Source organism: Zootoca vivipara, chromosome 13, assembly GCF_963506605.1.
Source record: "Zootoca vivipara chromosome 13, rZooViv1.1, whole genome shotgun sequence".
Classification (NCBI taxonomy): Eukaryota; Metazoa; Chordata; class Lepidosauria; order Squamata; family Lacertidae; genus Zootoca; species Zootoca vivipara.
In genome coordinates this window covers 23,320,167-23,347,712 of record NC_083288.1, presented here as the reverse complement: position 1 = coordinate 23,347,712, position 27,546 = coordinate 23,320,167, and the positions used below count along the sequence as shown (strand labels likewise).

At 47.1% G+C, this 27,546-nt stretch overlaps 2 protein-coding genes across 3 annotated transcripts in view; one reads left to right on the top strand and one right to left on the bottom strand.

Annotated features, from left to right (window-relative positions):
• Positions 1-932: 932 nt before the first annotated feature.
• On the bottom strand, positions 933-9,364 carry PSMC5 (proteasome 26S subunit, ATPase 5). Of its 2 annotated transcripts, none has more exons than XM_035136179.2 (12): positions 9,223-9,364; positions 8,041-8,112; positions 7,090-7,159; positions 6,117-6,214; positions 5,357-5,413; positions 4,975-5,205; positions 4,248-4,374; positions 3,132-3,322; positions 2,613-2,711; positions 2,350-2,460; positions 1,811-1,897; positions 933-1,089 (listed from the first exon to the last, which is right to left on the bottom strand). In XM_035136179.2, the coding sequence occupies exons 1-12, from the start codon at positions 9,268-9,270 to the stop codon at positions 1,036-1,038; spliced, it is 1,245 nt and encodes a 414-aa protein (XP_034992070.1). In that variant the 5' UTR covers positions 9,271-9,364; the 3' UTR covers positions 933-1,035. The 2 variants fall into 2 exon arrangements, with proteins under 2 accessions (XP_034992070.1, XP_034992072.1); XM_035136181.2 differs by lacking the exon at positions 9,223-9,364 and adding an exon at positions 8,876-9,030.
• Positions 9,365-9,907: 543 nt separating this feature from the next.
• The window catches only part of FTSJ3 (FtsJ RNA 2'-O-methyltransferase 3), a 24,329-nt gene continuing 6,690 nt past the window's right edge, over positions 9,908-27,546 (top strand). The window contains exons 1-13 of the mRNA XM_035136176.2: positions 9,908-10,073; positions 12,796-12,901; positions 15,281-15,327; positions 16,975-17,054; positions 17,689-17,788; positions 19,061-19,255; positions 19,772-19,887; positions 21,839-21,943; positions 22,272-22,372; positions 23,322-23,402; positions 23,515-23,673; positions 24,543-24,678; positions 25,713-25,918. Coding sequence (XP_034992067.1) covers positions 10,007-10,073; positions 12,796-12,901; positions 15,281-15,327; positions 16,975-17,054; positions 17,689-17,788; positions 19,061-19,255; positions 19,772-19,887; positions 21,839-21,943; positions 22,272-22,372; positions 23,322-23,402; positions 23,515-23,673; positions 24,543-24,678; positions 25,713-25,918 — 1,499 coding nt within the window. The 5' untranslated portion in view covers positions 9,908-10,006. The remainder of the gene's footprint in view (positions 10,074-12,795; positions 12,902-15,280; positions 15,328-16,974; positions 17,055-17,688; positions 17,789-19,060; positions 19,256-19,771; positions 19,888-21,838; positions 21,944-22,271; positions 22,373-23,321; positions 23,403-23,514; positions 23,674-24,542; positions 24,679-25,712; positions 25,919-27,546) is intronic.

Here is a 27,546-nt window from a genome sequence, read left to right as displayed (position 1 = left end):
ATTTGAAAATTTCAGACAACCAGTTCTTTGGAGTAGGTCCTCCAGCTAATTGCTGCACCCCTGCCACCTTTCTGCGCTCTGGCTTTTGAAGGTGGAAGACTGGAGAAAAGGAGGCCTGCTGTCTCACAACAAGCTGCTACTTTAAATTTGCCCACTTTGAAGCACTTGGGAACCTAGTATGCATTACTTTTTTCCAATATTTCTTTTACGCAGCTTCACTTTAGCACTCAAAATCTAGCTACTGAATGTCATTTCTTTTTAGCTGTATAGCAGCCTTGTACTGGTAGCCTGTGGTGCTCCAGATGTTGGACTCCTCCTTTTGAGACATGCTGGCAGGAGCCAATGAGAACTGCCACTCAACATCTGGAAGGGGAAATGACACCGAATTATAGAAATGTGTGATCTGAGTAACAGCCCAAGGCCAGCAATTTTAATCAATTCACTTTAAAATATCTCCTGATCAGTTTCTAGTTGAGTGCTCCAAAAACAGGCTTCCTTAACAAGAATATTGTTTCGTACAGATCATGATAAATCATAATCTCTCAGCGGTTCTTTTTTCATACCAACCCTATAAGGGTTCTAGGACAGAGAATTGTTATTTGATGGGTCAAAAGACTCACAAGCCCACTCATCATGATTTGAGGAAAAGATACACTGGGAAATACCAACACTTAAGGTGTTTAACATGGCAGTAAATTAAGAATGGCCTTAAAGAGGCTTTTTCAAATATAGCTATTTGACCTTGGGCCTTAACAGTGCTTCAACATGTTACCTTCCTACAGTCAGCGGAGTTAAATCTATTGTACCAAAAGATAAGTCTTTGCTATTCATTCATGGCTCTGGGAGCTAATTTTCCGGAGAACTGGAGGAATAGATAAGTCTTTAAGCACAAATTTCTGTGCTTTCTTCTCCTTCCTCTATTTACAAGCACAACTGTTAACATTAAGTTTTATTAAGAGGGGGGAAGGACATTGGGGTGTAAAGATTACAGTGGAGAATGAAGTCTGAATTCACTTGCTTGAGTAGGGCAGCAACTTATTTCCACAGCTTCTTGATAGACATATTCTTCTCACTGTCTTTTTGCATAACCTGTCAAAGAGAAAGAACATTAGAAATAAAGGCAAAAAGGCCAGTAGCAGAGATCAAACTTTCGAGCAGTTAAATGGCTACCTGAATTCTACACAATTTAGTAACTTTTTTGTATACTGTACTACCTGTTGGACAAGATGAAGTCTCAGCTCTAATCCCACCCTGACTATATGCATTAAACTCTCACTATTCCTTCCATATCCCTCCCACAACAAAAATGGATGTGGGCTTTTTTCTTTTTATAATGTCTACCCTGCCCTGGAACAAACCACATAGGCTTTCTCTGTAAAAGTACAGTGGTACTAACAACTTAATTCGTTCTGGAGGTCCATTCTTAACCTGAAACTGTTCTTAACCTGAAGCACCACTTTAGCTAATGGGGCCTCCTGCTGCCGCCGTAGCACGATTTCTGTTCTCATCCTGAAGCAAAGTTCTTAACCTGAGGTACTATTTCTGGGTTAGCGGAGTTTGTAACCTGAAGTGTTTGTAACCCGAGGTACCACTGTACAGCCTTAATGTAACAAGTGACTAAATTATAAGGTCCCCACTATTGCCTATGCCTTTATTTAATCTCTGCAGCACCTTAGGACCTGCAAGCAAGCTCTGACACAAACACCGATGACAAGAGCAACAAAATGCAAATCGCCTACATCTTGGGCTCTTTCCAGTCTTCCCCACCCCGAAAGAATAGCCTTTCCCTCATACCCACTACCCACAATACCTTTGCTACAGCCATCTCGAAGTCTTCTTGAGTTACGTGTACCCGCCTCTCCCTCAACGCGTACATTCCAGCTTCTGTGCACACGCCCTGCAAAAGAGATCTGTAAGGGACCCACCTGAGCTGCCCCACACAAATGCCAAGAGAATATACAGCTCAGGTAGGCTTGCATCTGTCCCACCCAAGGATAACAAAATGATCGCTGTCAAAGTGGATGTGTTTGAGATTAGTACATATGACTAGGTAATGAACCCCTCCACTGATGGAAAATGGTTGGTCAGGACAACCCAAGAGTATCAAAACAGTATTTGAATGTGTGGGTGCAAACACCACCACAAGAGAGACCAAAATCCGAGATTTTTAAAATCTTTGTCTGAAGTCCCTTCTACTCACTGATGCAAACATACAAGCCTCAGAAAGTGTTACCAAGAATTTCTAGCAGGCCTTGATAATCAAATGATCCATAATGCTGCATGTGGTAGTCAGAGAAGGGGTGCCAAACTTGGGTAGAAGAATTCTCAGATGCAAACTTGCTATTTTACCTTGACCTCAGCTCCTGAAGCCCCTGGCATCAGCTCTGCAATTTTCCGCAAATTAATTCCCCGTGTCAGGTTCATCTTGCGAGAGTGGATCTTCAAGATGTCAAGTCGAGCCTGTGGAGTGACAGGAAGGAGAGGAAGCAGCAGTTAAATGACAATGCAGTTTGGCAAACAGGGACACTGGCTGCCAGGGTAGGAGAAGCTATTCAGGGAAAGCCTACTACATGGATAAATACAGCGGCTGTCTCCCACCAAGTCTCCATTACCTCTTCATTTGGTGGTGGGAATTCAATTTTTCTGTCGATACGCCCAGGACGAAGCAGGGCTGAATCCAAGATGTCTATGCGGTTGGTCGCCATGATGACCTAAACAGGAAATAAATAGCATTTCACTAGAACAGGAAATAAATAGCATTTCACTAGAAGCCTATATGCAGTGTTTTGGCTAATAGATACCAGCAGATGCTACATCTATCCCCGCTTCCCATCAACAGACCACAGTAAACGTTCTTCCCCAAGCCACCTATAAACTTCTCTTCCTCCTGCAGCCGGAATCCTCTCTGCCGCCTCCTCCATTTCAGCCCCTCTATAGTTATGTACATACGGTTGGTAGCAAGGTTTCATAGCCTTAAGTGCAATCTAGGTTCAAATTATGTATTTCTTTTAAAAACAATATGCCAAGAAGAGCAACATTCTTCAAACTCCCATCAATTATACAAACTACGTTCCTGTGCATAATCCACGGAATGAGGGGAAAGTGTGGATTCTGTTCCTTTCACAACATACCTTGATGTTCTTGGTGGCCTCAAAACCATCCAGCTGGTTGAGCAGTTCTAACATGGTGCGCTGAACCTCGCTGTCGCCACCAGAGCCACCCTCCAGGCGGGAGGAGCCAATGGAATCAATCTCGTCCATGAAGATAATGGAGGGAGCGTGCTCCCGGGCCATGACAAAGAGCTCACGCACCATCCGTGCCCCTGCCACCAGGAAACAAGCCAAGATCCTTTAGCAATTACTGCAGTGCCCCCAAGAGCTAGATGAGCTCTTCCCTCAAACATACAGCCCTATCTAAAAATGCTCCCTTACCCCTCTATCAAACACGAACCATACCGCCAGCCCTATTTCAGAGCCTAGTTGCATTTTAAAGAGATGGGTACAATAGTGCTCAATCAGCAGGCATGCCCTGTAAAAATTATGACAAAGGGGCAACTTGATCACAGAACTGGAATCTTGTGACCAATTCTGTGCTTGGAGGACTGCAGAACTCCCCCTTTTCAGGATCTGGGAAATTGTAAACAGTCTTTTTCAAGTCATCTGCCAAACTGTACAGGCAGCTACCTTTTTCTAGTGGGAAAAAGAATACATGGATCCCCAGGTACGGTCTGAGGCACATGAGCTGCCACCTTACTGAAGCTAAGGAGGGCTGGGTCTCGTCAGTGCCTGAATGGATCGGTCTCCTGAGAATAACATGCACGTTGCCTAATAAGGTTTGAATGGAATGCCATGGAGAGATGGACTGGGAAGTCATAAGAGAAGTGACTTGTAATGGTTAATGTTTCATATATGTACAGTGGAACCTCGGTTTTCGAACGTAATCTGTTCTGGAAGACCATTCGACTTCCGAAACATTCAAAAACTGAAAGCGGAAGCCTCAATACAGTAAGGAAACTCAAAACGGAAGCCGCGTGGCACGTTCATTTGGAAACTGAAACAGCTATTTCCAGGTTTTCGGTGTTTGAAAGCTGCAACGTTCCGACTTCTGAGATGCTCGAAAACAGAGGTTCCATTTGTGAGAAATGTATTTTTTTAAAAAAAATTAAGCACAATGCCTTAAATTCCAGGATAGAATAAGGGAAGGATATAAATGTGATGATAAAACTTTCTCCCATCCACCTTACTCACCTTCTCCAATGAACTTCTGCACAAGCTCAGAGCCAGAGACACGGATGAACGTGCAATCAGTGTGATGAGCCACTGCTCGGGCCAGCAAAGTTTTCCCAGTCCCAGGAGGTCCATACAGCAGCACACCCTGCAATAAGTGTAACATGAGATTTGTATGGAGAGGGAACTAAACCTATTTAGTGGAGAGGAAGAGAAAGGAACTCATGGCAGCACAGCACGTCCGACAGCCTCTCTTGCAGACTGTCTAGTACCTTGATGGTGCCAGTTGGGGCAATGAAACAAAAAGTGTAGAAAATTTGCATCCCTTTGCGGGCTTTTAATACAGAGACCTGCTGCTTTCTACCCACCCTCCGTTTGTTGTGGGCATGGAGTCCCAGGAATCTGCCTTATACCAAGACACCCTTGGTCTGCCTAGCCCTGAACATTAGTTGTTTTCTATTCTGAGACAGGCTATTTCCCTTGAACTGGAGATGCCAGGGGCTGAACCTTGGCCTTCTGAGTCAAGGCATGTGCTATATCCCCTCGTACCTTTCAGATGCATCCCTCCCTAAAGAAGGCCCAGGAAATGGGGGCGACGGCAAGCTTCTCTTCATGTGGGATGAGTATTTCAATACTTATTTGTAGTTAATGTCAAATGTGAGTAATCATCTATCCAGTTATCTAAAGTGTGGTCTAGTGAGAAAGCGAGGCACGATATGGTGGGGACACCGCACATTTTTTCACTTGCCTTGGGTTGAGCAATGCCCAAAGCTTCAAAAAGCTCTGGATGCTTGACGGGCAGCTCAATCACTTCCTTGATCTCTTTGATCTGCTTGTCAAGGCCGCCAATCATCTCATAAGTAGAGTCTGGCACTTTCTCCACCATCATCAATGAGACCAGGGGGTCCACCTTGTTTGGCAAGATCTTGTGGAGTGTGTAGCTGTCATTCCGTAAGGCAACACGGCAGTTCGGGGTTACCTGCATGGTATAGAGGTATGTGAGATGCATGTTCCACCCTGGGTTTCCCAGGGGGAATTTAAAAGATAAGGCAAACCCAGACACAGGAAAGAAAGCAGCACACATATTCCCATGTCTGTGGAATACCAGACATGGCCCAGCAAATACTCACATCATTGATGTCTATGTTTTTATCCACGTCAACAACAAACTTGCCTTCTGGATGAACCTGGAATAGAGGGCCAGTTATTACCGTAAGAATCAAACACTTGCAGCATCAATGGCAAAACAAGTCAAGCCAAAGAAATCAACAGTCAACATGGCTCACAGGAAAAATATACCCACTTCCACCCATTTGGCAAAACATTTCTAGCTTACAGTGCAAAGCAACTTGAAGATATTATTGAGGAAGATTACTATTGTTAAAAACATAAAAAAGAGTTTTGGAAGCCACACAGGATTCATTAAGCACCTAGATATTGAATCATTTTTGCTACTTCTGTCCAGAAACAGCAAAGTAACAAGAGAATGAGTTGTGAACCCAGGTTAAAATTCTCACCTCTACCATGAAGTAATTAGGGGCCTCAGACATGCCACTGCCTTCCAATTTCAACCTTATGGAGCTGTCCTTTTCATGCTGCTCTTCCTCCAAGGATCTCAGAGCAGCATACATGCATCTCTTCTCAACCCCCATTTTCTGCTCACAAACTTGTGGGGCAGAGGCTCGGGTGAGAGATGAACTTCACAGCCAGGTTGATATTTGAACCAATGCTCTTCCCAGTCCTAGTTTTAACACTGTGCTTTGAATATTGAAAAGTGCTGTTTAAATGCCAACAGTTATTATTCCCAACTCATAGCCTGTTTGAAGGATAACCCCCCTCCACGCACAGAGATGTACATATCTGATACACACATTCAGGGAATGACCATACCTTGACAAGCACTTTCTTCTTGTCCATAGCCCTCACCACTTCACCCACGTAGGAACCTTGTTCCTGCAGAAGTTGCAACTCCTCGCGAAGCAGGCGCACTAGGGTGGTCAGAGAAAACAAAACAGCATTAGCACCAGTGGAGAGGAAGTCTCCCAATTCAGCATCATCTTGGACAACTCAGGGACTGCCCCTCCCTAGAGAGGCAACATTTCCAGAAGCAAGGGAGGAAACATTTCTCGGAGGGTTTTTCCCCCCATAAAAATAAGGGAAATAAGAAAATAAGTAGCATATCTATTTCAGAACAGTTCAAAAGTTTAGCTTAAGGAAACAAAATGCTTTATGTACAACCTAGGACACAAAACTTTGCTGCTTTCTATTTTGATTAGATTTAAAAGTACAGTGGTACCTCGACTTACGAACGTCTCGACAACCGAATTTTTCGACTTACGAATGGGGGTAATGGCCGCGCGCTTATGAATGTCTCGACATCTGGGGGGAAAACTGCGGTGGTTTTAGATAGGGATTTTCCGACTTACAAATTTTTAGATAGGGTTGCTTCGACTTACACATTTTTCCGTTTCCAATGCATTCCTATGGGAAATCGAGTTTCCAATGGCGTTTTTCAACTTACGAATTTTTCAACTTACGAAGGTGCCTTCGGAACGGATTAAATTCGTAAGTCGAGGCACCACTGTATTTACATCTCAAGTTATAAATATACTCAGTGTTTGATATTTTACTTATGAGATTACATAAAGTGAGCACAGATTCTTAACATAAAAGCATTAGACTTTATAAAAATATAATCAGTAACGCAAAGTTGCTTCAAATTAAGGTAGCAAACATATACAGGTTTTTGCCAGCGAGGAAAATGTGGGTGCAGGATAGAAACAGAATTTAAAAACAAAAGCCATCAAACCTCTCCCAAAACACAAAAGCAACACTGCAGAGAGCTGAACAATCCCCAACTTACCCTTGGCATTGAGTTCATTCCGCTGTGCCTGCAGCCGTCTGAGATTCTGGCTCTTATCGTTGACTATCAACTTGAAGAAGAAAAGGAGAAAGATGACACCTCACCCCAAAATAGCATAGTGCCCCATCAACTAAAGGTATTTGCTCCCCCTATGCCAGCCACCAGATAATTATTCTCACAGAGATACGAGTTGGGGCACTCTGGCTACTAGCTGGCAAACAAGGGTTGATTGGTAATTGCATTCTCTTTTCCTAAGGAGTGGAAAAGCAGCTACCGTAGCTCCAAACAGGATGTAAACACCAGAGGCATGTGGTGGTTAGAGTGTTGGATTAAGGTCAAGGAGACTCAGGCTCAACCCCTCACTCTCCAAGTAAGCTTTGGTAGTTACTGTCTCAGCTTGCCTACCTCACAGGGCAGGAGTGGGGGGGGGGGAGAGAAGGATCACCATGTAAACTGCCTTAAGCTCCTTGGAGGAAAGGTGTGAGATAAAGGTAGCAAATACACAACTCTCTCCCCCCCCCACAGTATTGTCAAAGAGATCTCTCTTTTCCTTCCAAACACCTTCCTTTATGTGTCAAGTCTTGTCTTTTACAGTAAAGATACAGACATACTCTGTGTGTGTGGAAAGATATTTGAAAACACACACATACGCAAACCACATTACAGAATGCATGCCTATCTTCATCCATTAATTATAAACCTGAGAGGAGGACCTATATCTTGCGCTGATCTTTTCAATAGTCCTTAACATAGGCACTATAGAAATAAAAAAGCAAGCCAATAAAGAGACTGGAGATCATCTAAAGATCCACTAGCCATAGGATCCCCCACATGTTAAAACAACTTTAACTACCTGTAGGTATGAAAGTTGTGTTGTCTGCCTTTGAGAAAGGATTTAGAAAGTAAAGACTTATATTTATCCTCCCACTCCAGGAAACAAAAATATCTCACCTGTAGCTCTTCAATCTTGGAGAGGTAATACTGACGTAGCCCAGTCCCACCTTTGCCTTCATCCAACTCCATCTGCACGAAAGATTTGGGACAGCAAAGAGAAGAAGACAGATAAGCTCAAGGACAAGAGGCACAGCTCACCACCCACCCAAGTTAAATTACAGCCCACTACCCAAACCATGAATTGTCACCCCTACCTTACAACTTGCTGTTTCACTCCTCTCCCCAGCCCCAAAGCTAATGCACCCTTTAACTGTTTAAAATAGGCAGTAACACCCTCTCCAACACCTAGAAGTGACAGCTAGCAAGAACGGGCCTTTTCTGTGATGGCTCCCCGTTTGTGGAATGCCCTCCTCGGACAGTCCTGCCTGGTGCCATTGCTACATATCTTTAGGTGTCAGGCAAAAAAACATCCCTCTAGTCTACACCAAAGGCCTTTAGGGCTGGTTAAACAATCTATGGGCTTTAAAAATGTATTTGTGGGAGGGGGAACTATGGGCGGCAGTCCTCTTGATGTTTTATTGCGCTATACGTTTTGTGTCTTCATCTTGCATGAAAACACCCTGCGATCTTCACGCAAAGAGGGTGGTACGTACATTTAATAAATACCCAAATCACTACTAGTACTGGTAACCTTTCACATGGCATTACAAGCCATCTCTCCACATTACGTGGACCCTCCCATATTTTCATTTTAAGGTAGGCAAAGGAGGACACACCCTCCCCACATTATAACTGTGAACCGCCCCGAGACCCCCGGGTATAGGGCGGTATATAAATTCAATTAATAACAATAAACATAATAATAAGGCAGCTGAATAGCAACTACACCCACCCAGATTGGCTTCATAGCACCAAGCGCCTCTTTCGGATCAGGATCCCTTTAAAGTCAGGCCACCTCCTTCCCCTGTTGCCCCGCCAACATCGCCGTCACTTTCGCCGTTAATTTGAATCCACACACAAATGAACTTCCTCCTCTCCCCGTTTATACCCCCCCCCCCATTTTTAACGAAAACCTATCCGCCATCCCTTTCCCCTTTAGCCAGGCAAGTGGCAAACGGACCTCCCTTATCTCTCGCCCACTTTTACAAACAAGACACCCCCGTGAGAACAGCCGCCGGTTTAGTGGGGTGAGAGAAAGCGGAGGCCGGAGTGACTCAGCACTCGCGGGAACCCGCTTACCTGCTCTGGCCCTTCAACCGCCATTTTCCCCCTCGCCGGTATCCACATTCACTGCACGGCGCATGCGCTCACTCCACGGCGGAAGCTGCGGGAAGGGAAGGCCGCCTTCCTTCTTCCGGTTGCTCGCCCTCAATCAACATGGCCGACGCTCGAGCGCCCTCCTTGGGAAAAGGAAGCCGTTTGCTTCCCCCCTCCCTTTTCGCTCCAAAGAGATCCGGTCCACAGTAGGTTTAATTGGCCTACTTCCGGTTTTAGATTGCCGGGTTCTGTATGTGGCGGAGCAAGAATTGCCCCCCCCTCCATATGATGAGTTCTACGAATTTACGATCGAGAACCGGAAGCGACGTTTGTTGACACTTCTTGTTTTCTCTTAGTTTTCTTGTGGCGTTTAGCCGCTGCACATGCGTACAGCTCGGAGGGCGTTCCTTTCTCCCTTCCGCCTCAAGTTATATTTGACATACTTTTGCTGCCATGTTGGTAGGGTATTTAGATGGGGGGGGGAGGAGGAAATCGAATGACAATATAACGTCATTCCCTATGGTCCCCTAGGAGGTAAAACGGGAGCTCTGCATAGCTTCTTGTCCGTTTGCATTTGGCGGGCGAGGGGGGTGGGCGAGGGGCTTTGCCACACTCAAGATGGCTATGATGATGCCGGCGAACGTAATTATACAAACCGGAAGAGGAAGTGCTACGGGCCGTAGGAAGGATCAGATCAAGTTCCGAGCACGTGTGTGCGTAGTAGCTGCTTCTCTGCGCCCGAGGGACCGCAGCTGCTGATTCCAAGATGGGCAAGAAGCCCAAAGTGGGGAAGACCCGAAGGGACAAGTTCTATCACTTGGCCAAGGAGACTGGTGAGAAAACTGGGGTGGAGTTCTGATTTATTTATTTGTTTGCTCCCTTAAGTAATAAACGACCCCAATGTATGTCTTGCCCTCATGGGCTGGGTTTCATTTGTGAATGAACGGGGGCCCCGGAGGTGTGGTTGAAGTTGAAACTGTTCCACTCCGGGATAACTCAGTCGGTAGAACATGAGACTTATAATAATAATAAATAAATCTGAGGGTCGTGGGTTCAAGTCCCACGTTAGGTGAAAGATTCTCGCATTGCAGGGGTTGGACTAGATGACCCTTGTGGTCCCTTCCAACTCGGCAATTCTATGATTCCCTGAGGAGGCAGGGGAGACCTAGCTGTAAGTTTCTTGGCTTGAAGGAGGTTTTCTGCAAATCCAAAGGCAGAAAGACTTCTCCCTTTCTGCTGAGGATTGGGTAAACAGTAACCTGCTTAAACTAGTGGGATGTAGAATTAGGTTAAAGTTGGGCATCGTCAACCTTTCCAAACCCAGGTTCCACATTGGCAACCCATTTTACCATATATTAGCAAAGTGGCAGTGTTTCTGTTGCGACACACGTCGGATCAGATTCTGACCCACCTGTTGAAGACCGTTGCTTTACATGACTCTTAAGAGGAACTTAACAATGCTTAGGTATAACTTGCATATGGGGGGTTGTGTAATCATCTTGCAGGGGGCAAAATAATAATAATAATAATAATAGTAATAGTAATAATAGCAGCAGTTGACATTTTATAAGTGCTTTCAGGTGTTTGAAGTGTTTTAGTAACCATCTTTACAACAGTCCTGTGAGGTAAATAAGTGTTATCCCCCATAATGCAAATGGAAGGGACTGAGAGGAAGTGGTTTACCTAAGACCACCTTAGTGACTTTATGACAGAGGCAAGATTTGAACTGGGGGCTTCCCGATTCATAGCTTAGTCTCTTTAACCACGTCACCATGCTGCTCTTACGATTCAAGATTTGAGTGAGTATACATTGGGCTTGCTTTAGATATAGGTTTTCCTTCAAGGGAAGGACCATAATTCAGTGGCAGAACATAGGCTTTCCATGCAAAGGTCTACACTGACTGACACAAGCACTCCCCAGGGTTTCAGAAAAGCATCTTCCCCACTCCTACCTGGAGATGCCTGGTTCTATCCTTGGCTTCTTCAAATAGGAGTAGGAAAGATGCTTGTGTGAACGATGGGCACGACGGCACCTTTTTCTCTCAGGCCGTTGGGCCGTCTCACTTAGATTAATTGCCCCCATCTCACTGAACCACCCTTTACTCGAAGGTTTCTTTTCCTTTCCTCTTAAAATTCTAGCCCAGAGTATCCTGCGGGGGACCTTTGTGAGAGGATATTTAGTAAGTAGGAGTCTCAGACAGGTTTTCTTTAAATAAACAATGAAGATTTATTTAAGGCAAGATAGTATATAACACAAATGGATTAAACTTGGGTTACTTCAAGCATATAGTACGATTACACTTTAATTCATCCTCAGTTGTTTTGCGTTATATGTTTGGTTCCGGTGATACTTTCTTTCAGTTATCAACCCCCTTTAACAATCCTGCTCCTGAGGTAGCAATAGACCCAAGGGCTCTCCACACACCCTCCATTCGCTGGGTTTGGGAGTTTCTTCTTTTCCTAAGAAGAATCTCTCCCCACCAGACTAGATTTGAGTTCCAAGTAGGCTGTTCCTTTCCAGCTCCTACTTCTCCTGGCTCAACCACTGCCTCCCAGTAAGATTCTGCTCTATACAATACACTCAGAGGGGAAGTTGTCTTTTTCCAGAACCAACTCTTTCTCGAATTCACTCTTTCTACCTCAACTGTCTCCCTGCCTATCTCCCGGCCTCTCCAACCTCTATTCCAACCCACTTACCCAACCAACCTCACTCTACCTCCCACTGTCTCTCAAATCCTCTCCTATTAAAAACTCTCTCCTGGAACCACGGCCAACCAGAGGCTGCCATTCATGAACCATTTGCAGACAAGGAAAGGAAAAAAAAACACCCCACTTTCTTTTGTTTTTGATCCAACTGGTCCAGCCAAACCAACTTTTTCGTCACACTCCGGACAGCTGTTTTTTGTCAGTCAGTGTTAATGTAATCAGCTTTTTGAGTCCCAAGACTTTCCTTTTGCTCAGACACGCATCTGGGGACCCACACTTTCAATCTTAACTATTATATTTGTACTGTGGTAGAGCAGCTGGTGTGGCCTACCTTGTTAAGTTACAACCTAGCAGCAGTTCCCAGCCAGCTGGTTGAGGTTGGGCTAATGATGTGCGAAGGCCAGTGCAGGCTGTATAAAACAGCTTCCTATGTTACCTAGGTTGGGCTAGCTAAATGATATCTGGGCCACATTCTTTTCTGGGTTAAAACTGGAGGCACACTTCACTCTTGCACTAAAGGGTATGTGTATTGGATTGATAGTGAGATAAATAGATAAATCGTTCTTGATCGGCCCCTGGAACAATGAGCAGCCATTCTCCTTGCATCTCCAGCACAGCCCATTAAATACTACTTCCTAGTTGGCCCACCCTCATCTTGGCCAAATAAGACAGTGCTCAAGAATAGGACATTGCCTTACAGGGTTGTTCTGGGGATTAATTGGGGAGGGGAAGAACCATGTACGCTACCTCGAGTTCCATGGAGGAAAAGGGGGGATATAAGTGCATTGAATGAATGAATGAATAAGGTCTAACTGGGCATGGCATGGTGCCCATGCATCCCTTTTCCAGGATTCCGTTCCCGTTCGTCTTTCAAGCTCATTCAGTTGAACCGCAAATTCCAGTTCCTTCCAAAGTCTCGGGCGCTGCTGGATCTGTGCGCTGCTCCTGGAGGATGGTGAGTGACAGGCAAGCAGGGCAGGGGGCGCGTGGAGGATGTTTTGTTTGAGGATTAGAGAAGTCTTGCTACTGACATGTTACTGGTACAGGTCACATATATGAGGCTGTGTGGTTCTGACAGCTGGGGAAGAGCTTCCGATAGACGACAGCGAAATATGTTCAGTATAGGCCAGTGATAATGTTGAAATTTCAAGATACTCACAATTTCAAGGTACTCATTTGCTTTGGTCCTCTGACTTGTCCATGAAAGGATCCCCACTGTGGAGATAATTGGAAAAGTCAAGGTGAAGCGGACTGCCTCTGAGGCTTCAGAACCACCCCAAGTGGACTTGTAAGGTTTGCAGCTGCCCTTGAGCTGTCCATTAATGAAAGAAAGCACCGCCCAGAGAGGAAGTGGGGCTAATTCTGTGAGCGACGGCACTGGCTTCCAAACAAATGCCTTCACCAAGGCTCCATTTTTTACTTTGAATCGCTGTGCTTTTGGGAGGAGCAGAGAAAGGTCCCCGTCAGAAGCAGAAAACATTTTTAAAGAGAAAAAGTATTTGGTCACCAGCAGCAATAATATTTATATACAGTGGGACCTCGACTTACGAATTTAATCTGTTCTGAATGCACACTCGTAGGTCGAAAACTTCGTAAGTTGAGTTTCCCATGGGAAAAGCGGTTTCCCATAGGAATGCATTGGAAATGGAAAAATTCGTAAGTCGAGGAAACCGCATCTAGCCGCGAATGGGTTTTCCGTTCGGATGTCGAAAAAATCGTAAGCGCGCGGCCACTTTTTCCGCTCGTAAGTTGAAAACGTCAGGTGTCGAGTAGCTCGTAAGTCAAGGTCCCACTGTATTGCTTAATATGCATAACCCCTTAGCTGTTTACAGAACATGCAGTAAGAGATAGCTAGATATATAGATAGATATGAATATTTATTGAATTTTATAGCAAATAATGATACAAATCTCATTCATCACGTTACGGTATATACAATTATTCTCCCCTCCCCTCTCCTCCTCTGGACTTCCCTCCACTCTCCCTCTGTTGAGTTATTTATTTTTATTTATTGTATCCTGCTTTTCCTAATATTTGGTCAACAGCAGCAATAATATTTACCGTATATATTGCTTAATATGCAAAACCCCTAAGCTGTTTACAGAACATGCAGCAAGACATTCTTAAAAAGAAAAATGTACATAAACATTTAAAACAAAAAATGCAATGACATATATTAGTAAAAACAGAGAAGTTATAAATAAAACATTCAGTTAAATTCAATAAATGGCAAAACAGAACAATGGGATGAATGGCAGTCTTTTAGTCATAACTTCCTAATCTCTGCACTCACCCTGCTGAAATTCCGTTGTGGCGACCATAACCCAGGTTTAAGGTGGCATTTGGCAATTAGCTTATATACCTGAGTTTCTACAACTGGAATAGGCATTTCTTGGGCTACACACACCATTATAATCAGTAGGGAAGACATCCAAAGGCTTTTTTTTTGAAACCATAATTTTATTAATCTAGATTTTAAAGATAGCCTACAAAATAGAACCATGAAACAGATCAAAAACATCAGAAACAAAAACAATTGTCGTAGCAGCAGTAAAAAAAAATAAAAGAGCAGGAGCAATAAGATCAGTTAACTGATCTTATATCCAAAGGCTTTTGAAAATGAGGCAAGGGTGCCTTGGATTTGAGGTGAAGCACGACATCTGTCTCAACCAAGACAAATATTTGCTGTTTTTCTTAAGGGCACAAAATATCTTGCATCGGTAGCCTGCCCAACATTTGCTTGCTTTGGTCCAGCCTATTGTACAGAGGAAGGGGCAAGCAGTTGGCTTGATTTCAAGTTGTGCTCTAGATAAAGGGTTCCCGGGAAAAGGGACTCTCTTGCCCGGCTCTCCAGTTCTGAGAAGAGAAGGGCGAGGACTACTCCCTGCTGCAAGAAGTCTCTTGAGGCTCTCGTCAGGGGCTGCATGCCTGCAGTGGGGCAGTGGTTGGAGCTACCCTTCTTTTATTTCCATTTCTGCCACCACCTCCTCTCTTCCCGCCCAGCATGCTGCAGAAGGAGGGATAGATTGCTAGCTGTCAGTTCAGGTTTCTGGGAAGAGCGGAGGGCTTTTGAAGTTAGGCCCAGGCCTGTAGGTTTACCACCCCTGTCCTGAAGATTCCCTGACTCTGCCTTCGCAGAGCATGTTTTGTAGGCCCGTGTTTGCACAGATTTGTATCAGTAATCTTCGAAACAGCCCTGCAGAACAGACCGGAAAGAATATTTTTATGGGAAGACCCAGTTATTTTTATCAAATGAAGAACCGGGTTTGTTCTCACTCTTTGGGTGTCATTGTTTACTCGCTCAAAGGTAGACCTGATTCTGTTCTTCCAACAGGTTGCAGGTGGCTTCAAAGTTCATGCCTGTGTCCAGTCTTATAATTGGTAAGTAGCCTTGATGCGGGAAGAAGAGAGTGAAGATCCTTAGAGCAAAGCTCTAATCTAGCCTAGATGTATCTGGGGAGCTCACAAGAAGGGACATGAATCGTAGAATGGTAGAGTTGGAAGGGACCCCGAGGGTCATCTAGCCCAACCCCCTGCAATGCAGGAAACTCGGCTGAAGCATCCATGACAGATGGCCATCCAACCTCTCTGCCACTGCTGCTCTCCCAGATGTCCAGAGACACACTGGCCAGAGCCAAGGTAGGGAACCTATGATTCACGCGAAATTAATGGACTGCAACTCCAGCCAGCGTGACCAAGGGTCAGAGATGATGGAAGTTTTTAGTTCAGCAGAGTGTGGAGAGCCATAGGTCCCCCACCCCTGCAAGGGAGGGGGGATGTGGGGGTGATTGACACAAAAGGACCATGGCTTTTCATTTACATAGTAAAGAGCTTTGTGAACTCCTCACATACATTATCTTTTTGCACATCCTCTGTAAGGTAAGTAATATCCCTGGCGAGAGGCTGAGAGCAAGGGGGCTGCCTAAAAGGATCCCCGCTAAGATTCCCGCACTGCAGGGGGTTGGACTGGATGACCCTTGGGGTACCAACTCTACAATTCTAGGATTCTATGTCCATGGAAGAGAGCACATTTGAAGCAGGTTCATTCCCTGGTTCAGAGCCATTGTTTCCTAATTGCCAGGTCATGCCCGCTCTCCTGAGCAGGCAAAGGAAGCGGGGGGGGGGGGGCTGGGTGTGCATCGAGCAAGTTCCCCTACAGCAGGGCTGGGGAGCCAGGATTTGGTGGACTCCATATCCCATCATCCCCCCAGCCGGCGTGGCCAGTGGCCAGGGCCAAGGAGAGCTGTTGCCTTCCTACGACCTGGAGGGCCACAGCTCCTTCATCGCTGCCACAAAGCGATGTAAAGGGGGTTTCCTGATGCTTCACATGTGAAAGCAAAGTACATTGGTAGAGTACGTGCCTCAGGTCCCAGAGTCGATCCTTTGTTTAGAAGGATTTCTAGCTGAAGGAAAGACCACCTGTGGTGGGGCTTGGGAAGCTGCTGCAAGCCAGTGTTGGCAGCACTGGGCTAGGTGCAGTAGCAGCCCCTGCGGTAGGGCAGAGCAGCCCTCCCAACGCAGGTGCCGCTGCTGCTTCCCTGGATGGGGTGGCAGCAGAATTGTGCGGTGTGGCTTCTCTTGGGGGGTCTATCTAGAGCAGTGTTTCCCAAACTTGTGTCTCCAGCTGCTTTTGGACTACAGCTCCCATCATCCCTAGCTAGCAAGACCAGTGGTCAGGGTTGGGAAACACTGATCTAGAGGCCTTGACTGTTGTCTGCTTAGGCATCTTCACATGTTACACTGAAGACATGTACACCCCGTGTTATTATCTGTACAGCCCGGCTGCCATGTGCTCAGCCTGTGCCCTTGTTGAATGTTACAGCTGAGTGTATAGCTCAGCTAGGGTGTACACAGATCACACATTCTTTGAATGCGGCGCATTAACATCCTCTGTATATAAGGCAGTTTTGCCTGTGATGGGCTATGCTGTAGAAGTTGGGCAGTGAGATTCCTGGCACTGTTTTTTTCCTAAAGAAACTTCTTCCCCCATATTTCCCTCCCTGCTTCCTCCCGTGTCTTTGATTTCAGGGGTTGACCTGGTTCCCATAAAGCCCATTCCCAATGTGGTAACGATGCAGGAAGACATCACCACGGAGAAGTGTCGCCAGGTAACTTGCTCTCTTTTTCCGGTACCCACGCCCTGATTCCCTGCGCAGCTAATTTTAGTCTTTCGTCTCACCTGCCTTTGCCATCCTCATCTCTCATCTGTATGCTTGTTTGTTTTGGAGAATTTACATACCGGATTTCATGCTCATTTGTTTTTCAATGAATAAATCCCAGGGCAGGTAGCATTTAAAAATGGCAATAACGGCATAAAACGCAATAAGGTCTAAAAACACCAGAACAAAATGCCAAGTTAATGAAGCAGATTGAGACTCTTCTGTGTTCTTGTCTGCTCTCTCTACCTCACTCTCTGTTGCTCTCTCACGCACACCAAGAACATAGCAGAAGAAAAGCCCTGCTTTTTCAGGCCCATGGCCCATCTAGTCCAGCATCCTGTTCTCACAGTGGCCAACCAGATGCTCATGGGAATCCTGCAAACAGGATTTGGGTACAATAGCCCTCTTCCCACCTGGCAGTTGTGGCTAGGAGCCTTCCTTTCCCAATGACACCCTGCCCCCTGCAATGAGGCGGAGATGTTTTGTCCTTGGTGAATCCTGTCACTCTAATCTCTGCGTTATACTCAGCTAGGTATTGCCCTGAATTCAGTCCCTTTTTCTCTCCCCCATTCTCTCTCCCCAGGCCCTACGCAAGGAGCTGAAGACTTGGAAAGTGGATGTTGTGCTGAACGATGGGGCTCCCAACATGGGAGCCAGCTGGGTACATGATGCATTTTCCCAAGGTGTGGGGCTTTTCTTCCAGGGGTGCTGGGAGGGAGCAGGCGGTCTTTTCGCCAACGGCACATGTGAGAAGTGGGTGGCTGAGCTGCATATCCAGAGCTGCGTGCATAGAGCGCCTGGCCTCTCTATCCCTGTGCGGTACAGGAGCAGCAATGGTTCTCGTGCGCACAGGACAGACCATGCGAGTCCCAATGTGCATGTAGTGTCAATTTTGGAAGAACCCCCTTGGCCACATTGTCCATCTGCTGCAAAGAAAGTGATATACACAGGTAGCCATCAAATCATATAATACATGGTGGAGTTGTGTCCCTGCGTTTGACACCAGTGAGAGCTCAACCTCAGATGGGACTGTAAAGTCACATTCTTCCTTCCCCTGATCTTGGCCGTTGAGAAAGAGAGGCCTGCATCAGAGCATAAGGGGTGTGCCAGAGGTTGGGCCTTTTAATCTTGCAGTAGTTTTAAACCCATGCTCTGGCTGCTTCCAGGTTAGACTACTGTAGTTTTGGAACTCACCCCCCCCCCCCGGCTACACTTGTTACCCCCTCCCTGTCAGCACTGTCCTTTTTTTTGGCTGCCGTCTAAAGGTGCATTTGTTTATTCAGTCATTTGGAAGTGAGGTTATGGAGCTCTGTAGAAAACTGGAGACCGTGCACGACATTATTCATCGCTGTGTGCTGCCGTGTGGTCATTGGATGAAGGGTGCTTCAGTCGGTAGAGCACGAGACTCTTAATCCATGAAGTTTAGAAAGCAAGTTAATAATGATAATATTTGGGGCTCCTTTTAAAGATTTATTATTGGCCGTCTGAATGCTAAGCATTCGCATGGCGCTTTCGAAGCATGCTTAAAATAAATTTCTCTTGCAGTCTGTACAACATCCCTGTAAGGTACTAGTTACAGGTAGGTAGCCGTGTTGGTCTGAGTCGAAACAAAATAAAAAAATTCCTTCAGTAGCACTTTAAAGACCAACTAAGTTTTTATTTTGGTATGAGCTTTCGTGTGCATGCACACTTTCATCAGAAGTGTGCATGCACACGAAAGCTCATACCAAAATAAAAACTTAGTTGGTCTTTAAGGTGCTACTGAAGGAATTCTTTTATCCTGTAAGATACGTAAGTATTATTATCCATATGTTGGAAATGATTGTGGTGGGTGGGGCCGAGTGTTTTTGTGCGTAAACGTGCTGGTGGATTGGGCTAAACGCCAAGTCGGCAGCCCTTGCCACCCATCTCCCTGGCGCGTCTCATTCCCTTTCCCCCCTCTGCTCTCCCTTTAGCGAACCTCACGCTGTCGGCGCTGAAGCTGGCCTGCGACTTCTTGTCCAAGGGCGGCTGGTTCATCAGCAAAGTTTTCCGTTCCCGGGACTACCAGCCCCTCCTGTGGATCTTCCAGCAGCTGTTCCGCAAGGTCCAGGCCACCAAGCCCCAGGCCTCGCGTAACGAGTCTGCCGAGATCTTTGTGGTCTGCCAGGGTGAGTCCACAGAGAGGGGGTAGTGGGCACAAGGCAGACACAGAACAAGATGAGCAACGGGAGGCTTGGTAGCATCATGGCTTTAGCCTCACAAAATGCATTGATTGATCATTTCATTTCTGTATTGCTTAATACGTTAAAAACATCTAAGCGGTGGATACAGAAAACGGAAGCGACAACAGACAACTTTAAAATACTGCAAAAATACGCAGTTACATATAATCATGTTAGGTTAATAGTGGTACCTCGAAGTCGAATGGAATCCGTTCCGGAAGGTTGTTTGACTTCCAAAACATTCGGAAACCAAGGCACAGCTTCCAATTGGCTGCAGGAAGCTCCTGCAGCCAATCGGAAGCTGCGTCAGATGTTCAGCTTCCAAAGAACGTTCGCAACCTGGAACACCCACTTCAGGGTTTGCGGCGTTTGGGAGCCAAAATGGACGAGTACCAAGGCGTTCGACAACCAAGGTACAACTGTGAATTTATTTTCTCTTCTGCTACCACTTTCCCCCTCCAGGCTATTTGGCCCCAGATAAAATCGACAGCAAGTTCTTCGACCCCAAGTTTGCCTTCAAGGAAGTGGAGGTGCAGGCCAAATCTGTCACTGAGCTGGTGTCCCAGAAGAAGCCCAAGGTTAGTGGACAAGGAAACCTTAAGGAGATCAGTTTATCTTCATTTTGAAAAAGCTAACTGGCCAAAACACTGCCTCCAAAGGAGCTTTCTTCACCACCTTGCCTTCTCTGATTTTGCTCCAGAATTGCCCTTCTCTGACCTTGCATGGATAAGGAGCTGCAAAGGAAGTGGAGTAAGGCTGGGCGATATCTGGTTTGCAGCATTGCAGTATATTGATAAATTATATAAACAGGCGTAACCGGCTGCTGTAACAAGTCATTCAAGAATTTATAAAGACAATGCAAAATAACATATATAGCACAACCACGTGTTGCAAAGTATCAAAAAGGACTTCCTTTTTGATACTTTGCAACACGTGGTTGTGCTATTTATGTTATTTTACATTGTCTTTATAAATTCTTGAATGACTTGTTACAGCAGCCGGTTACGCCTGTTTATATACAGTAACTGACAACTGTGTTCGTAACTAGGTTATTTGTGTATGTTTGTATATTGATATATTGCAATGTCTGAAATTAGGATGGAGGCATGCAAAGGCATTGGCTGGCTTCGGGGCTTTCCTGCATGGTGAATTTAGCTGGAGCCTGTTCTTGTGGTTTGCTGCCCCCCACAGGAGACAGGGGAGAGCTGGGCCAGCAGTTAACAGGGGTCGCAGGAATCCAGAGAAGTATTGGCTAGCCTCACGGTTTTTCCCACCTTGCGATTTTTGCAAAGCACGCACACACACACTGTGATTTGATTTACATCACCAGGTCAAAATTTATAAAACTAGTATCACAATATCGACTTCAAACTGGTTTGGGATGATATATCACCCAGCCCCAGCGTGGTTTGCTTACAAAGTCTGTCCGTCTTGCTTTAGATTTCTAATTGGATACTGACTGCAAATCTCCACGCTTTTGCTTGGGCACAGTGGTAACCTGTGGCTTTGAGGCGTCAATAGGAACAAAAAAAAATCCCATAGTTAAACTGTGGAACTTACTCCCACAAGAGGCAGTGATGGCCACCAGCTTGGCTGGGTTTAAAAGAGTATTGGACAGATTCATGGAGGATATAGGGTACTCTACTGCCGAAGTCAAAAAGCAGTTATGCCTCTGAACTCCGTTTTTTTGTGGAAACAGTAGGAGGGGATGGTGCTGTTGTGCTCAGTTCCCGATTGTATGTTTCCCACAGGCATACAATTGGTAAGCTGAGAACAGGTTGCTAGACTAGATGGGTCAGTGGTCTCATCCAGCAAGGTTCTGTTAAAATCCTTGGCACCTGCGGTGGACCTGTAAAAGGGTAAAAGAGTATTGGAAAATAATCCATAATGAATTGTAAAAGGTGTTTAAAAGTACTTTTCAACAAAAAAAACCAGTCCTTTTTGTTGGGGACAATTCAGACGGAAATTCTCAGGTGTCATAAAATGTTATTTATGTATGCGACTACTGCAGCCCGTGTTTTGTTAGCCTCAAAATGGAAAATGAGCGAAGTCCCAACCAAAGAAAAATGGCAACTTAAGTTGACAGAATATGGGCAGCTTGCAGACTTAACATATAGAATAAGAGAACAAGAAGAACATACATTTAGAGAAGATTAGAAAATGTTTATTGGATATATGGGGGGGGGAATTGTGTACACTTGAAAAGTTTGGCAGCATTAAGATAAATTCAACAGACTGAATGGTTTAGTTTATGCAAAATATGCAGGGATTTATGATATGCAAAATGAACCATGGAAAGAGGAGGGTAGTTATTGATATTTTATGTTTAAATGAGTATTCTAAATTGTAAAACAGAATGTAATAAAATTATATATAAAAGATAGATAAAATCCTTGGCCCCAGGAAAGTCAAGAGATTGAGGCTGAGGCTGAGGTGAGTGGCATGGAGGCGCACGACTCTAGCCCAAGTCTCTGCTCCATAGTCTCATGGGTTATCTCTTCACTTTTATCTGCTGTTCCTTCCAACTAGGCAGAGGGATACGAAGATGGCACCACAATTCTTTATAACCGCTGCACACTGACAGACTTCCTGAAGGCCCCCAACCCTGTGGACTTCCTGGCAAAGGCCAGTGAGGTGAGCACCCAGGTGGCCGTGACTGGAGAGTTGCATAGCATGGGGTGGGGAGGGCTGAATGTGGGTGGCAGCGGCTGATTCATCAGGCGGGCGGTAGCAGCATGAGACGCCGGAGAACCTGGAGGTTTTGAGTTGGAGGGGTTAATAGCTGCAATAACCTGAAAGGTGCTACAATCCTGCCGTTGCTTATGATATCTTAGTATGACTTCAGTTTGGTCTTCCTGTGCAGGGTAAGCAGGTTCTACTGAGGATGGCTCATTAACACAGGGCAAAGTCCTTTGGATGGATAAAGCGATCGGTGCCTCTCTCATCCCCTTGCCTTTCCTAGATTGTCTTCGACAGTGAAGAGCTGGAACGCCACAGCGCTACCACCGAGGAAGTGCGTCACTGTTGTCGGGACATCCGTGTTCTGGGCCGTAAGGAGCTCCGGTATGGTCCTCCTTTTAAGGATAAGATTTGGGGTGCAGGGAATGAAGGAGGAACGAGGCCCACCTTTCATTGGAGAGAGAGGTTTTGAAGAGAGATTCCTACTCTCCAGCAGAAGAGTGAAACACAATGGCAGTTGCTCCAAAGCACTTTAAAACTCTGTTAGATTTGCATCTGCCTTCATCCACCTTAAATGTTCCCCACAAGAAAGCTTAGGCTAGAATAAATCACAGACACTTAGCTTTGCAAATAAGTTTCTAAATGTTACAGCAAACGTCTCCTCCATCTGCTGGCAGTGAAGTGAAGATGAAAAGGGGTTCCAAATAATTTTTGAGTTAGCAAAGATGCGGGCTTAAAAATCTCATTTTATTTGCAGAAAGCCATGGCTGCATGGCTTCTTGCTTGTTCCAGAAAACTGAAAGGGAAAGGGGTTGAACCAGCTGAGAGCCTGCTAAGCCACGCCCACTTGCAACCTGAGCTAAGGGCTCAGTTTAACTCTTTCATGTGTGCAAGTGTGAATCGGTAACTATATATTACAGTACCTTTCATGCCCCAGCCACAGAAGCAGCCTCACTCAGCGCCCCCCCCCCCCCAGGAAACTATGGGCAGCAAAAGCATGCTAGCGGCTATGCTAGATCACCCCACCTCTAGTTTTCCAAGGCATTGCCCACGTACTTCCAGTTCACAGTCATAGGAAACTATTTTGAAAAATCAAAATTGAACGCTGCATCCAGTGTTCCATTATGTACTGCTTCTGCACTCCAGCTGAATCGTGGCACAAACACACACTCAGCCCTGGAAACTAGGACAAAAGTAAGCAGAGGGGACCTTCTAAATCTCTCACTGAAAGTCCCAGCTCCATAGTAGCTACTGGTCAAGGCCCTGCAATCATCAACTGCCAGAAAACAGGTGGGCAGGCATAGAGTCTGACTGTTGTCTTTGCGTTGCTCAGGGGCCTGCTGAACTGGAGGACGAGGCTGAGGCGCTTCCTTGTCAAGAAGCTGAAAGAGCAAGCCAAGGAAATAGATATCAAGTAAGAGGGGTGGGGAGGGAGCTGGCAACGTTCAGCTTGTGGGGCAGCCAGCTATATAGGCTGGGGGAGGAAAGCAACCTGGATTTGCATAGCCTCTTTTCCCTGTTTTCAGCTTGAGCTCTGGTGAGGAGGGCGAAGGGGAGGACGAACCGCAGCCTGAGCGGACGAGTCCAGAGACCCCGAGCAGAGAGGAGCCAGATGAGAAAGAAGAGGAGGAGCTGGAGCTCAAACTGGCAGAACTCAAGGCCCAGGAGATGGCTGAACTGAAGAGGTGGGCGGTTTTTGCAGCCCCAAATTGCCAGCTCCATTTGTGCCTGATGACAAAGGGCTGCAAGGAGGGACCGCATGGTGTTCCGGAGCTTCTAGGGGAAGCTGGTTGACAGGTGGGCGGGGGCTGGGGGAAGCCTGGAACGGAAGAGATGCCACTCATGCACAGGCCACCGGAGAGGGGTGTTAGAAACTTTGATATATAAGCTGGGCACCCTTATAGCTTCTTAAGCCAGGGTTACAGTCGCCAAAACGGAATGCCTAGTTGCCATTTTGGGGCCAGACAGCTCAAAAGTACTATTTTTCAACATGACTTTTTGGTGCCTGAAATTCATTCTGGTTGTGCAGATAAAATATCACATCCACGGGATGTGTTGCTACTGTGTGAAAACAGTCAAGATCCAAGGGGCCGCAGGTATGCACCTCCAAATGGTGGAGACATCAGGCATCTTCACTTTTTCACAAGTGACGGATAGCCAGGTGCCAAGTGTGCCTGGGGAATTTTGAACGTTAGCCCAGGGAGTGGGCAGGCTATCCATCTTCCTCTGTCTCACTGTTGCCCTTGTTGAACTCCTTGTCAGCCTGGATAGCTCCCTTGGTTAGAGCATGGTGCTGACAACACCAAGGTTGCAGGTTCGATCCCCGTATGGGACAGCTGCATTGCAGGGGGTGGGAGTAGATGATCCTAGGGGTCCCGTCCAACTTTACATTTCTATGATTCTATGAACTCAGCAGGGGATGAAAGTGGCATTAGTTGGCTCTGTCTGCCATTGGCTCCTGCTCCAACTATTACTTGGGCCCTCTGCCTTCTGCCCCAGCCATTCCTACGGTCTCCACCCCCCACGTCACCATCTTTTTCTTTGCCAATCCTAGGAAGAAACGCAAGATCTTGCGTGAGCGACGGCGGCAGCGAGAGCGCGTTGAGCTCAAGATGGATCTTCCCGGTGTTTCTGTCGCTGATGACGCTGACACCGGCATGTTCTCCCTCCGGGCCATCAGCAAAAGTCAGGTAAGCAGGAAGCGTTGCAAACATGCATTCAAAGTGTGGGCCCTGGAGGATCCATCTTAGTCCATCTTTCCACTACGTGGTGCCCTCCAGATATTGTTTGCCTCCCACTGCCCCCCAGCCAGAATGGGTGATTGCCTTTCATTGTTACTGGCAGGTGAGGCCCACTCGGTGGCTCCTGCTCTGAAGAAGGTGGGCAATGCGGGAGCCTGTGGAAGAGCCTTTTTGGTGGTGGTTCCACAGCTGTCATGTGCCTTTACAGTGTCTTTGTTTTGGCAGCGGGTGGAGACACACCTCTTTCATCAAGCTTCTAGAGGTAGAGAGATGTAATGAGTAAAGCCAGTTCTAAGGATGATACAAGTTCCTCCTAATTCACATATCCCGTTGAGCCTATATAATGCTTGGCCCACCCATGTGCTTGGAGGGAAGGCCATAATTTAGGAGCTGCCATGGAGAATGCCCACTTCTGAGGGTGGTGGGACTACCAAGAGTCCCTCTCCCCCATTTATAACACACAAAAAGGTCTGTAAGGATGGAGGTGATCCTTCAGATATTTGGGTCTTAAGTTTGAATGATGTTGCTAAGTACAGTATTCTGTTTTGTAGTGTTTTGTTGCACATCACCCTGTGCCTGTTGCAATGAAGGGCAGTATAAAAACACCTTAATAAACAAGGAGAACTTCTATCATTCATATTTGTCTATTTAGTACATTTATATGCCACCAAGGAGCTCTAAGTTGTATACATGGTTCTTTCTCACCCTACCAAAAAAAAAAAAGTGCCCTCTCAACAGCCCTGGGACCCAAGGTCACCTGAGTGGGAGTTCAAACCCTCGTCTCCCACATCTTAGTCTGACACTCTAACCATTGCACTACACTGTCTGCATAGGGTGAGCAACATCCAGAGGGCACCAGGTTGGGTAAAGTTGTTCGGAAGAGTGGCGGTAGCTCCCAGCAGTGAGGAGAACTGCCCTCTTAAGACGGTCCCGCCTTCCTTTGACACATCCCATACACACACTTGTGCCTCTTCCTCTTCCAGTTGCTGAATGAGGTGTTCCAAGGAGACATGGCAGCAGCAGATACCTTTGTGGCGACAGCAGCAAGTGCAGACGACAACCTCTCGCTTTCGGAAGGGGGAGACTCTGACGACGACATGTCTCTGGCCAGCGAGCTGGACGAGGAGGAGATGGCGGAGGTTGAGGAGCGGTCGAGGCAGATGAAGCGGGCCCAGGCCCCACAGCCGAGGTACTCAAGGGGGTGGGAGAATGCAAGGCGGGTTGGCTCCAGTAATGAGGTTGGCTTGGCGTTCTGGAGAGAGGCGGAGGGAGACACTGCAGATGGTCTCCTCACCTGAGCAACACTAAACCTGGGGGTGAAAATTACTGGAAGATTATGGCTCCCCCTTCTGTGGAAAAGAAGGATCTGAAGATTGAGAGAGAGCACAGTAGCCTGGGGGGGCCCTGGAAAATAAGGTGGAATTATTACCTTGAGGGTCTGCTTTCTAGAACGATTGCTAGAAGCGGGGCAGGGGGGGAAGAGACACCACAAAATTGCTGACATCGAAAGCCAAACTGTAATCTATTTGTGATATTAAAAAAAATGCCTCACACAAATAGTTGAAGATAAAACTCTTTACTTGTCAGGTTGGCAACATTTGAACAATAAGTGTTGTTTACAAGCTCCTCCTCCTGCACGAAGTCCCCACACCTCTCACCTTCTCAGTCAAGATGGAACTATTTGAAATAACCAAGTAACTCCCAACTGCCACCTGCTTTCCACAACATGATTTATTGAATGTGAATGCAATGTACTGGAAGATCATGTATCCCCCCTTCTGTAGAAAAGAAGGATCCGAACTTGGAGAGGGAGAAAGAGAAAGGGGGAAGGAGCAGGACAGGAGCTGGGGGGCTGGGCAGTCAGGTGGAGTTACTACCTCGAGGGTCTACTTTCTAGAACAGGGGTCCCCAAACTTTTTCAGCCGGGGGCCGGTCCACCGCCCTCAGACCCTGTGCTGGGCCGGACTATTTTTTTGGGGGGGGGAGCTGAAATCCTATGCACATTGCAGATCGGCAGGTAGCGTGGGCGGCGGGGGCCCAATCCAGCCCTATGGCAGGTAACGCGGGAGGGCCCGATCCCACAGCAGCGGAGGCAGCGGGGAGAGCCTGATCCGGCCTCGCAGCAGCAGCAGCAGGGGGGCACGATCCCGTGAGCGGCGGAGATGGCGGGGAGAGTAGGATCGCACGCACAGCAATGGCGGCGATTGCGGGCCCGATCCGCAGCTGGGAGAGTGTGATCGTGCGTGCAGCGGCAGCCGACCGCGGGCCCGGATCGCGGGGCGGAGAGTGCGATCGCGTGCAGAGCGGCAGCCGATCACTGGCCCAGTTCGCGGCGGGGAGAGCGTGATCCAGCCCTATGGCAGGTAGCGCGGGCGGCGGGAGGGCCCGATCCCGCAGCAGCGGAGGCAGCGAGGAGAGCCCCGATCCGGCCTCACAGCAGCAGCGGGGGGGCACGATCCCATGAGCGGCGGAGACGGCGGGGAGAGCTGGATCGCACGCACAGCAGCAGCGGCGATTGCAGGCCCGATTCGCGCCAGGGAGAGTGTGATCGCGCGTGCGGCAGCCGATCGCGGGCCCGTATCGTGGTGGGGAGAGCGCGATCGTGCACGCAGTGGCAGCCGATCGCGGGCCCGTATCGTGGTGGGGAGAGCGCGATCGCGCGCGCAGTGGCAGCCGATCACGGGGCCGGATCGTGGTGGGGAGAGTGCGACTGCGCGCGCAGTGGCAGCTGATCCGCAGCGGGAAGGGCCCAATCCGTGGCAGCGAGAAGCTGATCACGCGCGTGGCGGCAGCATCCGATCGCGGGCCCAATCTGCA